Here is a 13,958-nt window from a genome sequence, read left to right as displayed (position 1 = left end):
ACGAAATCTTAGTATCGTCCTCTGCAGTAACTGCTTCGATTGCTCTCTTAAGATTGTCAGAGTATACCGATTCTCTTTTCTTCCCCGTATTACTTCTCGGCATTGTACCTATAACAAACACAATTTCTGCACCTAATGTACCACGGAACACCAAATTTGGTGTTCCCTGGTACAAGATGTAAAGTTGTTCCCTGGTACATTAGGTAGCCATTTTGAGAAAAACTAGGCCTACAAACAACACAACTAGCATATTGAGGAAAACAAATTATGGTTTATACTCACGTTTAATGCTATAATCCAATACGCTGATGTTAATTTGTGGCCGAACACTAGTAGCAGCATAAGTAAGTTCGTAAAATACTTCAAAATTCTACTTTTGACACGCAAAAACTTTAATTTATTACTGAACGCAGGTTTCTTGCCGGAATGTAGCATAAAACTGAGGTTAGCATAATCTAGCGGCGATGTTTCGAACTAGTAGAGTTTTTAGCCGTTAGATGGCAGGGGTGGCTAGATCCACATACCTGTTCCCTGGTACATTATGGTCTTGGTACAACACTCTCCCCTACATAGTAATAAAAAGGTTAATAATACTGAGCCTTGTTAAACGGACTACGAATGGAATCAACACAAATCTGCATAATTTATTTTTTATATTCTCCACTTAAACTGCCATTGTCATTATCAGCTTCAGCTGATCCTCCTGCTCTGAAGAAAAAGCTACACTTTATTCTTTTCAAAAAACAAACAATGATCTTAGTCTCTGATTTTTGCAGGGTTTAGTTGCACTTTTTTTCTTGATCTAGAGTTATGTCATTAGGCAAAGTCGTCATGAATTGGAATTTGGATCAGGAGTACAATCTCCAAAGGTGAATACCCCCTCGACATGTTAGATACACCAAACCTTCTTATATTGTTATCATGACAAACATGCACTAATTCTACTAATGTTTGCACATAATTTTCGTTGAAACATAATTAGGCTAATGCAACTGACGCTGACGTTGCATGCTTACCATGCATTCCACACATTGGTCTTTAATGGGTGATAATAAATCGTGTGATCTTCGATCGTGGCGTGATCGCCTTGCACACAAATTTAAAAATATAACGTCAAGAAATACTTTCATCTTCAATATGAACAGTGGTTTCTCAGAATAGAAAGAAAGTTAAAAATACATATGGAACTATGGTTGAGTCGACTACGAGATCCTCCAGATCTGCAACCTCATTAAGAGTCATAATTAAGGGAAATGCTCATGGAAAATTGAAGTTTTGAGGTTGAACATCACTTGAAATTGTTACTTTTGGCTAAAGACATTTGAGAATGCACTGCCTCTATAGAAGGTAAGTTAGTATAATGCTAAACGTCAACATCCCACGAGATCTTTCTATTCCATAAACTCTTTTCACATTTTGTGTGTTGAAATTGAATTGAGGATTTATTCTCACGCTCAGACATTCTCCGTCGGAAATTGATTTGACTGTTGTTTCCACCAATGTTTTAGGACAGCCAAAGCAGCAAACCGCAGGTCAACTTATGGTTCGACATCAACTCCTCGCAGTGGCCAATTGTCTATTGCCGTCATTACAATGTGAGGTTTGCGGGACTTGAGAAGATGCATCCCTTTGATGCGTCGAAGTGGGGTAACATATTCCAGGTAGGTTTGGTTACATTTTGGAAAACTTTCCCTTAGTTCTTTAACTTATTATTTTATTAATATTTCGATATGTTTCATTATATTTTCCATGAATATCATTAAATATAAAGAATATCATTCATTATATATTCCAAATAGAAAAAACAATGGCTGAGCGTTAGCGAAGCCTATTACTTAAGGGACTTAAAAACATTGATTTCAGTTTAACTTTTATTTCTGTCCCTTCGTACGAAATCTCAAGAACAAATTGACCATAGACTTGAAATTTGCATGAAGCTTCATTTGTATTTGAGGGACATCGAGTTTGATGATAATACATATCCTTACATGAGACTATGTGCACTCCGTAGGATTGGCTGATCGTTAAATACCGTTTTTCCCATGATGGCAGCAAGAAAATCATGGAAGAAACAAGTTCTTACAAACTTGTACCGAGTGTCCCACGAAGGGGTTTAAACGTTTGATTTTATATTACTTGCACATTTATGCACCGGACATTTTCAAACACTACACAATTCATTAAATAGGGTTTTAAAATATTGTGTGAAAATTTCAGCTCTCTAGCAATTGTTGAAGTTGAAAGAAAATGGTGGCATTTTGAAAAAATGTACTTTAAAAAGACTAAAAAAAACAGTAAGGTCACTAGGCTAGTAGTGGTCACCCTTAATTAAATTTTACTTTTGAATTTTTGGCACTTTGCTTAAGTTTTATATATATATATATATATATATATATATATATATATATATATATATATGAACTTAAAAAAATAATCTTAAAGTATATATTTTGCTCTATCTTTTGACTGTACTGTATATTTCTAAATGAATAAACATAACTTACCCTTATACCAAGCAAAACATGCAAATCTTTCAGTTTTTCTAGTAGTCGTCACTTACTTGCCTATAATGGTTTTTCAGTAATGGTGACCATATCTTAATACTGAGATCAATCCTAAATTTGGTGTAAGAATCACTTCAATAAATATTCAAGTCATATGTTTAACATCAGCCTATCTTTATTTCAACTCATTGACACCATATAGGCCTTTTAAGGAATTAAACATGTTTTTAATATACACTAGGTTCCGGTAAGTTACATTTAAAATAATGAATTCAAGTTAATTTTTAATTATATTACTACATGAAACCAACGCTTACAAGTCCCACACTCAACCCACTTTGCTGAAATTCCTGTCCGAACTTCCTCGTTCCAGCTAGATTGACACTTTTTGCAATGCCAGTCATCTTTCTTCTCTTTCTTTTTATTTAACTGCTTGCCTTTTGAGGAACCTTTTGCATTTTTATCTTGACCTTGACTTTCTTCCAAGTTTTCTTCCTGCAGGGCTACTCTTTTTTCAGCTTTCCTTTTCATTTTGGATCCATTTTTCATGTTTTCAGCATCGTCTTTTTTCTTCAAGAACTTTCTGTATTCTGAAGAGGTCACAACTGCAGGAAACCTTAATTTTTTCTTAACATTTTGTTTGTTTTTGTCTTTATCTGGAGTCCTGGGATACAAGAGGTAATTCTTGAAAGGACTGGCAACTTCATCACACTTGTACTTTACAAGAGAACTAGTCCTTGATTGAATGTTGTTTGCAGAAGAAGATGCAGCAACAGGTTGAATGGGAGTGTAATTGGACCCATTTTCTTCAGTTACTGGTATGTTCATATTCATATTGCTAGATTGTGGAGGTGTAGAATCTGCAATTAAGGAAGTTACAGTCCTATCAGCATTGTTACAACATTCTGTCATTGGTACAGTGCTCTGTGACCATGTCTCATGTCTCAAATACAGAGTTTTCCAGAAATGGAATAAATCGTGTGCCTTTTCATCACCTGTCCAGGTGTCACCAGATTTCTTAACTGTGTTAAGGTTGTTTGCTCAATCAATGATTCAAAATATTCCAAATAAGACATTTGGTTGTACACAACACTTTGATTAGGCTTGTCTATGATAGGTGTATTACCAGTCTCTTGACCACTAGCTTTAATAGTTAGTGTTTCAACATTGGTCCTTGACGACAAACATAATCGACCGCATCTGGTGAAAATGGATACAGTCCACAAGCACGGAAACCATTTTGGACAACTAATGGTTTTGTTTTAGAATCAAAAACAGCTTTGAGTAGTGGTGCAAAAGTTGCTCTTGTAACTTCTTTTGGATAGTTGTTGTATTTCCATTCACGCACATGTTCTTTCCACCCTGCTTTTAAGGGTCGGAACACTGAGACATCAGCAGGTTGCAGTATATGGGTGCAATTGGGGTGCAGAGCCACGATAATAATACCTTTTTCATCACATACTTCACTAGCATGCATTGTTAGATGAGATTTATGGCCATCTACAAATAGTATGACAGGCAATGGAATCTTTTCATACTCTAAAAAAGGAATGAAGTGGTTTGCCAACCATTACAAAAAAAACTTCACTATTCATCCAGCCATTTGAACTTGTTCCAATCGCCCATGACTTTGGTACTCCTAACCCTACATCTCGGGGTAACCTCTTATAGGGAAAGACTACCATGGGTGGTACCACAGCTCCATCACCGGAAAAAAAAGCAGCCATTACTGTTATTTTCTCTTTTTCATTATTACTAGTAACTCTATAAAAATCTGTCTTAGAGCCTTTCTCACCAATGACTTTTCCAGTTTTAGGACATAACATAAAACCACTCTCATCGGCATTAAATACTCTACTCGGGTCTTGTAAAATATCAAAATGTTTTGCTTTCTGTAGCCAAAGTTTGACCTCAGTAAACCAGTTTCGAATGGACACTTCTAAAACAGAAGGTCTTGCTTTAGTCAGAGATTCTGCTTCTTTTTCACTAATTTTAGGGTGACGTCTCTTAAATGATTCCCACCAAGTTAATCCTGGGCGATTGTCTTTAAAGATTGTTTGGCGATTTTGTCCATCTAAACACTTTTTAACAGTATCAAGAAGAATTGACCTGTAAATGGGGTATCCTTTCTTAGCAATTGTAAGAAGCCATTCTTCAAGTTTAGCTTCTTCGGCTGGTGTTAGGACAGTTGCTGGTCCCATCTTTCTTTCCTCTGGAACTTTTCCCAGGACTCTTCTCACCAGAGACGATCTGTAACAATCAAAAGAACCCATTGAAAACACATGATTGAACAAAGTTAGGCTAACCTATTTTAATAAACCAATAAAATAGGAGCCGATCATAACAACAAAACCAATAGGCTAAAACGATAGGCTATATATATATATATATATATATATATATATATATATATATATATATATATATATTTCCAGTTCAGCCAAGTTTGTTTGTAAAATAAGTATTAAATCGTAAGATTAAATAAAGAAGTGCTTACGTTGGCACATTGTGTAGTTTTGCAGCAGCTTTCTTGCTCATCCCATTTCTAACATCAGCAATGGCGGCCTTCATTTTTGCCTCCTCATAGGCGAACATCTTCTTCTTTGTAGCCATTTATCTGAAACAAAACCCTTTTTTATATTAAACAGGTCTAAATAATTAAAAACGCAAAATATGACCACCATTAAAAACTAATTTTCAGAGGTGATCACTATTAAAAATTACTATTCGAAGGTGGTCACCAGGGATGACCAGTGCTAAAAATAAGGCCATCTTGCATTTTAGTGGTGGTCACTACCATAAAATGGCATATCATCTAAGAAATCAGAAAACAAACATTACTGTTATAAACTACGTTCAAATTTATACATTTGTAACCAATTTTGACTCATTAATTCATTTACAAAGCTTAGATGCTTTGATAAAAAAGAGTATGCTCTTACCTTGATGGAGAAGAAATCTGTAAATAATGTGAAGGTGGACCTGAAGTTCTTTTTCACACAGATGACGAGAACTGGCAACTAGCCAATAGGAATCTGGGTATACAAAACAGATGTTTTTGAATGCATTAAAAGTGTAAATGAACTGTAATCTGATTGGTTAGCCATGGAAATTACAATTTTGCACTGTAAGTGACCACAACTGACTAGGTGACTACTACTAGCCTAGTAATCCTAGTTTTGGTTTATTTAAAATAATTTATTGTCATATTTTAGGGAAATAAAGCATTTCAATCAGAAAATGAGAACATAGTGTATTAAAAAACCTACAATTACAGTCCACTATTATTCGAACTGTAATCTATCCACACCGACACACTGATAAGCTCAAATGAATCGTAAGCTCTTACAAAGAAATTCTGCGGTACCCGGAGAAGTTCCTCTTCAATTGATTGTTTTAATTCCTCATCATTATTGAAGTTACGAGTATAACTTGTTCCTTTAAGTAACTCCATAGAAAGAAATCACAAACAGTTAAATCTAGGGATCGGTGTGGCCAATCTCAAAAATCACTTCCACGACCAATACAACGGCCACGAAGGTTGTCATTTAGTAATCGGGATTTGCGAAATGAGGAGGAGCACCATATTGTTGGAAGATTGCTTGATCCATTTCTGGAAACGTAAACTGATGCAAGACTTTTTCAATTAAAACCTGTTCATACCTATTCCCAGTCATTGTACTGTTTGAAATGTCGTAAGATAGCACCCTATTACAACTTTCAGTTGCCCAAACAGTAATTCCTTTTGATTTGAGTAGAGCACTGTCCGGATCATCTTCAAGAAGATGATGGACTAAGTGACTTTTGTAAAATTTAATTTTGTTTATCTTAATTATTCTCTGTGAAGACTTTGGAACACTACTTTCACGATCACCTTCCTTAGTGACTTCGGTTTACCTGGAGAGCGGAGTATTGATGCGCATATTTTTTGCCTTTATTGTTTAGCCGGACAGCTCCTGGATGGCATCGTGCCTCTTGATTATCACGGGCATCATTGGCAAACAGTAACACAATACATGGGCAGTCGTCTCGTCATATCTGCAGCGGCGATCTTCGTTGCCCCACCTCTGACACCCGTTCAGCGTTAGGGTGTTCAGCCTCGCCCGGTGCATTGATCGCCAGTCGCGAAACAGACGTGTCTACCTCCTCGAAGCATGTGATTGGAGGTGGGGCACGTCGTCACTACCCGAGCTACCCTGCCTTTGTCCGGCTTCGCGGCAAGGACAGTTTAGCCGTGGAACTGAAGACAGGGACCTCCCACTCTACCCGTCTACGACGATCGGCAGCCCCGCACCAGGAACCACCAGCTGTAAGGTCCGCCGCTTCTCACTCCACCCCCACCGAAGCGTAGGCAGTCGCTTGGAGAGGCGGTTCTTCGGCGTCCGGGCCGCAGAGAAGGAGGTAGTGACGGAGTTTCCCACCACTTTCCCATTGAGGTACGCGACGAATCGTCCAACGTCGACCCGGGCAGTAGAGCGATGTCCAGCGGAGACGGCTAGGCCCTCCAGGGCAAGATGGGCGATCCTCGGGTCGAAGGATTTGAATGTGAGCAGCCGGAAAGCATGCCCAGTGGGGGTGGAAAGGCTGCAGCAGGTATGACGCAGCCAGGAGGAGGCTCAACGGTACTGCCAACCTTTGCCGAGTAAGAGGAAGTGAAATAAGCCAAGATGATTTTATTGGCTTCTAGAACCTCCCTCATGGAACGTTTGGGGGCAGTCCGATATAGCTGTTGGACACGCACCGTCTCGCGCTCATAGCGGCCATCGTCGCAGCTCGGATACCGGGGTCAAGGTAGACAAAATCTCCCCGGCCGCGGCTGTCGCGAGGGGTTCGGTTCCGGCGACAGCGATGTCATCAACTCATCCAAAGCGGCCAAAAAGGAATCTGGCAAGCCACTCCCTCTACCAGGGAGTCAAGTTCACCCTCGGAGGCACCGGTGGCGAGGGGGTTCCAGGTGTAGACGGAGGGGGAGACCCATGCAGAGGCCGATCTCTCGGTGGGATATCGAGTGTTGCACTCGTCGTCATCAACACAGTGCCGGGTGGAGACAAAACTGGGGGCGGAGATGGAATAGTATCCACCGAACCACCCATGCGGCCTCTAGCAACAACCGCAGTCCGGATTATCGGCGAGTCAACCGGAGACCCAGATGAAGATGATCTCGGGGGGGGGGGAGATGCAGCCAGGACTCAGCAGTACGCGAAGAGGCGTAATGTGCTCATCCCCGACAGGCGACGCCGACGCAGCGCGTTGCGCGCGGTAGCCGCAGCAGAGCGATGACGTACCATGGGAGGAGAAGGAGAGGGAGCTGGAGAGGAGTCGGAGCTGGGGGTGCATCAAGAGCAGGAGGCGGAACAGGTTCTTTTTTGGGTTCTTCTCCTTTGTCTTGCTTCTTTGGAGAATTGGAGAACAGCTGTTTGAGCCTTCTTCACTCGGTCACTATCCGCTTTTGCATTCAACGCGAATAATTAATAAATTAAACGCATCGATAGCGTTCCGTCCTGGAACGATTCCCAACCCCCTCAACACTCTCGCCCTTCCTGTAGCCCCATCGTTGAACGTTATGACAGCATCCAACACTCCAGAGAGTGTTAAGTCCTACAAAGTTGGTTTTTGGGACTCTCGACCAAATCACATTGTTCAAGCTTTCATTCGGATTTTGAATCCGACCATGGGTGCACTTCTCAAGCAAGGACTTTTTGGAAAGGTTTTCAAAAATTGGTTTGATTACCTCCATCACTACAGTAGACAAAGACTCCTTGTGTTATATATTCTTCACCTTTCATTTTGGCCTTGTTGTACGTATCTACACCAGGTGTCTTCTCCCTCTGGACATAGCCCGTGCTGTGGATCGCTGTCCGACGAAAGCTTGTCGTATTATATGGCCCATACGTCCTTTTTCATAGCATTCACATTCCCCACATTCCTTCTTATGGCCAAACCATAGTAATTCTGTAACTTGTCGATATGCAAGTCTGTCAGCCTACCTTGTCCACCTAAAACTTTGTCATCGGATAACTTTATTCCTTTCATTTTGTTTTTTAGCCTACACAGTCTTGACCCTAACCTTTTCTGGACGTGTCCGATGCATTCTAGCTTTTCTATAGAAACATTATCCCCATAGGGTTTCTTTCACACACTAAGGAATAACTATTAGAGTCTCCATCTCCAAGATACTGCAAATACCGCACTCCACGACTTTGCTCCGATCTCGAGATGTTCAAAACTCCAACACTCTCCATACCACCATTAGAACCTGTATAGTTTTTTGAGCAAAGTTCTGTACACTTTTCTTTGCTTACAGCACGCTTCTGGCAGTACTTTGTCAAACATTCTCCATGTAACACTTTACCTGTGTCAAACGATGTAGTTGTAAACGCCCCGTTGAGTGAAGAATGACCTCTGCGTTGCCACGTACCGTCAAATTCAGCAGCAATGTCCGTATTGTTCTAATTATCTTGTACAGCCTCATTAGCAGCTTGTCGCATTAACATATCACTTACAGTTACAAGGACACTCTCAATATGTCGATTATTAACATTAAAACGTGTGTTCGGAGGAGGTAAGTCCATGAGAACACACAGGATTCTGCCTGCAGCTTCACCTTTGCCGATAGCACGTAAGCCGTAGGCATAGCATGTATTCACTTTATAAAAACCTTGGAAGACATAACTGTCTTTTCTTCAGTACAGAGTGTACAATGTATCACTAATCTAGAAGCCAGGCCCTTATGAGATTTTACATCTTCAGTAAGAATTATGCAATTCCGCCCATCACAGTATTTACAAGAAACAAAGTCATTTATAAAGTTAGAAACCAAGCTAAGATCAATTATAATGTTCTTTTCAGCGTCTCTTCATCTACATTAGCCATAAATTCAGGAACATAGGATAATTTCATCTTTGAACTTGAGTTAGGCTGAACTGTCACAGGTATAACCTCTCCACTTGAAGGACTAGGCTTAACATCGCTACTTGAAGTACGGTAGTACTATGTCTTGATTCAGTGTCTATGCTTACAGAACTACTATTTACATCACTATTTACAGATTTATTTACATACTTATTTCCTCTAAACTTTCTTTTCCAAAAACTCTTATATCTGGGCATTTTTAAAACTAATCAAATATCTTTCAAAGTTTACTTTCACTTTCCACTGTTTACAATCCAATAACAATCCAAAACAATATCAAAACAAACAGCTGACTTGAACTCATCTGCTAGATCAGAAATACTGCACTCAAATGTGCACAGGTGGTAAGAATAACAAAAACACAGAGTGTAAAGTAAGATTGTGTACTATAATAAATACTTGGTTCAGTGCAACACGCAAACACTAATTGAAACTGCTGTGAAAGCGCTTACTAAATATTTTTTATCTCTGCTAATAATTTTTTCAGTACGGTATATAAACTATATATTTTTGAGTTCAGAAAGAACCATATAAAAATAATAAAGAGTGAAAAATTGTCAATTTTGTTAAGGTTTTCATTGACATCTCCATTGACAGATGTTAATAGGTCTCACCCTACCTAACGATCCTAAGTGGAGTATCGTCAATCAAGAATTCAGTAGGCCTTACAGTCCGCCTGGCGACGTGAAGCGTCGCACACTTGGCTGGCTTAAACTCGATCAGCGCCCTCGGCGACGTTTCAGACCTCTCAACTAAGGCCAGGTCATCAGCATACGTAAGGACGATGATTCGCGTACTATGCAGACCGGCTCCTTGTAGGTCCTACAGCACCACTAGCGGCCTTTTTTCCATTCATTTTTTTCATTGAGTATTGTCTGCACCTGGTACCTACCTTTCGGCATACCCAGGTTTACTTTTGCGGTCTGTTTATTGCTATTCTGGCGTTATCCCTGTTATGCAGACGTTAATCACATCAATTTTATGCCCCTATCTCTACTTGTCTTATGCTAAACGTCTAGCGTATTGGGCATTCAAATCAACCACTGCCCCCCCGACACCACAACTCCATGCTGGACAGAAATAGCAGGGTCTATTTCTGGGGCACCCAGCCCCGGGGGCCTAAGAGTAAACTTTTAAAAGTTCTAAAGATAAAAAGGAGCTGCGGTTCCTTTTAAAATATAAACTAACATGCTTTAGGTTATTGCAACACGTTTCTGCGCTCCTTGATCGAGCGTTGATCCTTATAACGTGTGCTGTTAGTTTTTTTGTCATGCGGTATTTAAAACAAGGTCATGCATATATAAAATACTTAAATTATCGAATTAAAATAACGTGCCTTTCAACTTTCGTTCGTGCTACAGTTACCAGATGTGTGGAAGCTCTTGTTTCGGCACCTCTCACCCTAAGGGCGACATGTTGTCTGGTACTGCATAGGGTAGCATTGCTTGGGGCGAAAACTTCGGGACTGCACACTGCTGATTTGCGTTAGGTGGAACCTTAATCGGCCTTTTAGACATTTCTTTTGGCTTGGACTTGTGTTAGAAAGTTCCTAAGACCGCGGTACACTCCCTCACAAGATAACATGTGAGCGACTTGGCATGGCCAGACAAGGTGCTCTTCCTGCACACAGCGGATTAGAGTCTGACGCTCGTCCTCCAACTAGATACAGTCGAACACCACATGCCCAGGAGAATCCTCCGCCTCACCACAAGGGCAAAGCGAGACCTCCGAGTGTCCAAAGCGATGCAGATAGGAAACAGAAGCCCCGTGACCTGAGAGAAACTGTGTCAATAGATTGTCCGGCTTAAACCAGGTCCATCCCAACCTTTCCCCAATGTCTGGGATCCATCCGTATGTTAATCTACCGGTCTCTGACCGGGCCCATTCTTCTTGCCAGGTGGCCAGGGTACCTTGTCGGATCTCTCTTTTTGAGATATCCAGGTATCCCCTCTGGACTTGACGGATTCTCGGCATCTCCAATACAATGAGGTCGATCGGGACTTTCCCAGCTATCACCGTTAGCGCAGCAAACGAGGATGTACGGTAAGCTCCCGTAATCCCTAAAAGGACTGTTCTTTGGCAACTTCGGAGGGCCCTGCGGACTCCAGTGGTCGCGCTGCGGTGCGCCCAGACACTGGCACCATAAGTTACGATGGGTACGAATACAACATCGTAGATAGTGCTCAGTGTAGATGGAAGGATTCCGTATTGGAATCGAGTCACTTGCATGAGCTTACCGAAGAGCGCTTTGGCTTTTTGTCCAACATATTTGGCGTGATCAAGGAAGGATAGCTTATCATCCAGCATAATGCCAAGGTACATTATGCTCCTGGTCATCTCAATGCGTTCACCTTGCAGTGTTACAATCGGGGAACGTTCCCGATGTAGGTGGCCCTTTAGAAGCATAAGCTTCGTTTTATTCACTGCAAAACGCATTTTAGTTGAGATAGCCCAGGTTTCCATTTGGGTTGTAATGGTACGGAATTTATCCTCTATCTCATTCCTAGATCTTGCCTGTATCAGGATCAAACCATCGTCAGCATACGCAATGACTTCAGTTCCTCCGGGGAAATCCAGCCTCAGAAAGTCATCTAAAACTATGTTCCAGAGGATGGGACCAAGAATCGATCCCTGGGGACATCCTTTTGTTACTTCTCTGGTGATACTGTTCAAGCCAGACTCCAGAGTGACGGTCCTTTCGCTTAAGTAGCTCGTTACTGCGTCGACAATGTTACGACTGCAGGACATACGCAACAGCTTCTCGATGACCCCCGGCCACCATACGGCGTCAAAAGCGCCTTTAATGTCAATGAAGAGACCCACCACATATTTGTCTGTTGCCTGAGAAACGAACTCCACTAGCCCCTCTAAAGCATCGACCGTGCTTTTCCCTGAGATAAAGCCATACTGACCTGGGTGGAGTTTTTCATTTATAGAGATGTCGGCTAGGATGCGCATAGCAATCAGCCTCATATACTTTTCCCACCACAGGTAGAAGGCTAATCGGTCTATAATTACCTGGGTCTGCCCAGTCTCTGTCCCCAGCCTTTTTGATGACATGTAACCTCGAGGTTTTCCAGCATGCTGGAAGGATTCCCTCGTCCCAACACAGGTTAACAAGTCTGAGGTAACAGGACTTAATTGGGTGATCCCAGCACTTGAGCACTTCAGGGGGGACCCGGTCTGGTCCCGGAGCCTTTCGTGGTCGTGTTCGCTTCATGGCAATTTCAAGTTCTTGCATTGTGAATGGGGCCTCTTCCCATTCTCCCTGTCCAGTCTCAGAGATAGTTCTAATATGGGTATGCAGCTTGTTTTCACCCATTTCATTGTCAGGTGGCACCAGGGTGTCAAGAAGTAAGCCGAGCGTTTCTTCTATGGAACTTGTCCACTGTCCTGCGTAAGCAAATCTGCCCACTCTCAGACTTGAAAGAACATTTTGTAATCGTAACTTGTCCGCACCGAGCTTGTATACGAAGCCCCAGGGGTTCGAGTTGCCCACCTCCTTCACGAGTGTTTTCCAACAGGCACTATTTACTGTTTTTAATGAGGTATTTGTACTCCTGTCTCAAGCGCCGAAAGGTATTCATTAGCAAAAGTCGGTTTTGACACGGACAGCATCGCTGATACCGCCGTCTGGCTGCTTTTAAAATCCTTCTTTTTTCTGCAATTTCGCCGGTCCACCAGGGTACTGCGTTATTAATAATAGCCCTTTTCGGGATGCCTTTGTCGCATCCCTGAATGATACATTGCGAGAACTCGGCAACTCGTTCCTGTACATTCTGATTATTCACGCCATCACCGATATGAGCATCATTAATCCTTCGTTTAATTTCGCTCTTAACCTTGTTCCAATCTGCTTTTCGGACAGCATAATTTCTGGATCTGGCAACTCTTCCGTGCTGCGGGCCCAGTGAGACAGACCAAGTGATCAGGCGATGGTCGGAGCCAATGTCCGTGTCATTGACGCTCCAGTCGTTAATTCTGTTCGCAACGCTTGCCGAAGCTAGCGTCACATCTATGTTCGTTTCCCCACGTCCATGTAGACACCAATACATGTTGACATGGGTCGACAATTGACCATCCCTATTTAGGATCACAAGACCGTGCGCTAGTATAAGGTCTTCAAGAGCGGCACCTCGCTCGTCTGTTCTATCACTGTACCACAGTTCGGATTTCGAGTTAGCGTCCAACCCAATTATAACATTTTCACCTCTTAAAGCATGTAATATTCCTCGCAGATGGGTCAAGTATGGCTCAATATCATGTGATGGCTGAAGGTAAGCGCTTATTACGTACAGTTTACCGATCTCTGTGTCAATTTGTGCACATGTAAAGTGGCTTGTTCTAAACTGCAGTAACTCTAGTGGCTCGATCGCACTGTTGGCCACTGCAATAGCGGACCAGGGTCGACCTTCTTGTGCAGTTCTGTGACCCAGGAACTTTGTCCTGAGACCCAGTCCGGACAGTCGGCCGACTGATGAGTAGGGCTCCTGGATAAGCACGACATCCAGTCCATCCTCCGCAATTACCTGCCTGAGTTGA

The 13,958-nt window shown here is 41.8% G+C and overlaps 1 protein-coding gene across 1 annotated transcript in view; it reads left to right on the top strand.

Annotated features, from left to right (window-relative positions):
- Positions 1-1,490: 1,490 nt before the first annotated feature.
- LOC124372292 (histone deacetylase 11-like) overlaps positions 1,491-13,958 on the top strand; it is a 56,820-nt gene continuing 44,352 nt past the window's right edge. The window contains exon 1 of the mRNA XM_046830673.1: positions 1,491-1,661. Coding sequence (XP_046686629.1) covers positions 1,620-1,661 — 42 coding nt within the window. The 5' untranslated portion in view covers positions 1,491-1,619. The remainder of the gene's footprint in view (positions 1,662-13,958) is intronic.

The sequence above is a fragment of the Homalodisca vitripennis genome, unplaced genomic scaffold, assembly GCF_021130785.1.
Source record: "Homalodisca vitripennis isolate AUS2020 unplaced genomic scaffold, UT_GWSS_2.1 ScUCBcl_2794;HRSCAF=7893, whole genome shotgun sequence".
Lineage (NCBI taxonomy): Eukaryota > Metazoa > Arthropoda > Insecta > Hemiptera > Cicadellidae > Homalodisca > Homalodisca vitripennis.
This window is presented reverse-complemented; position numbering and strand designations above follow the sequence as displayed.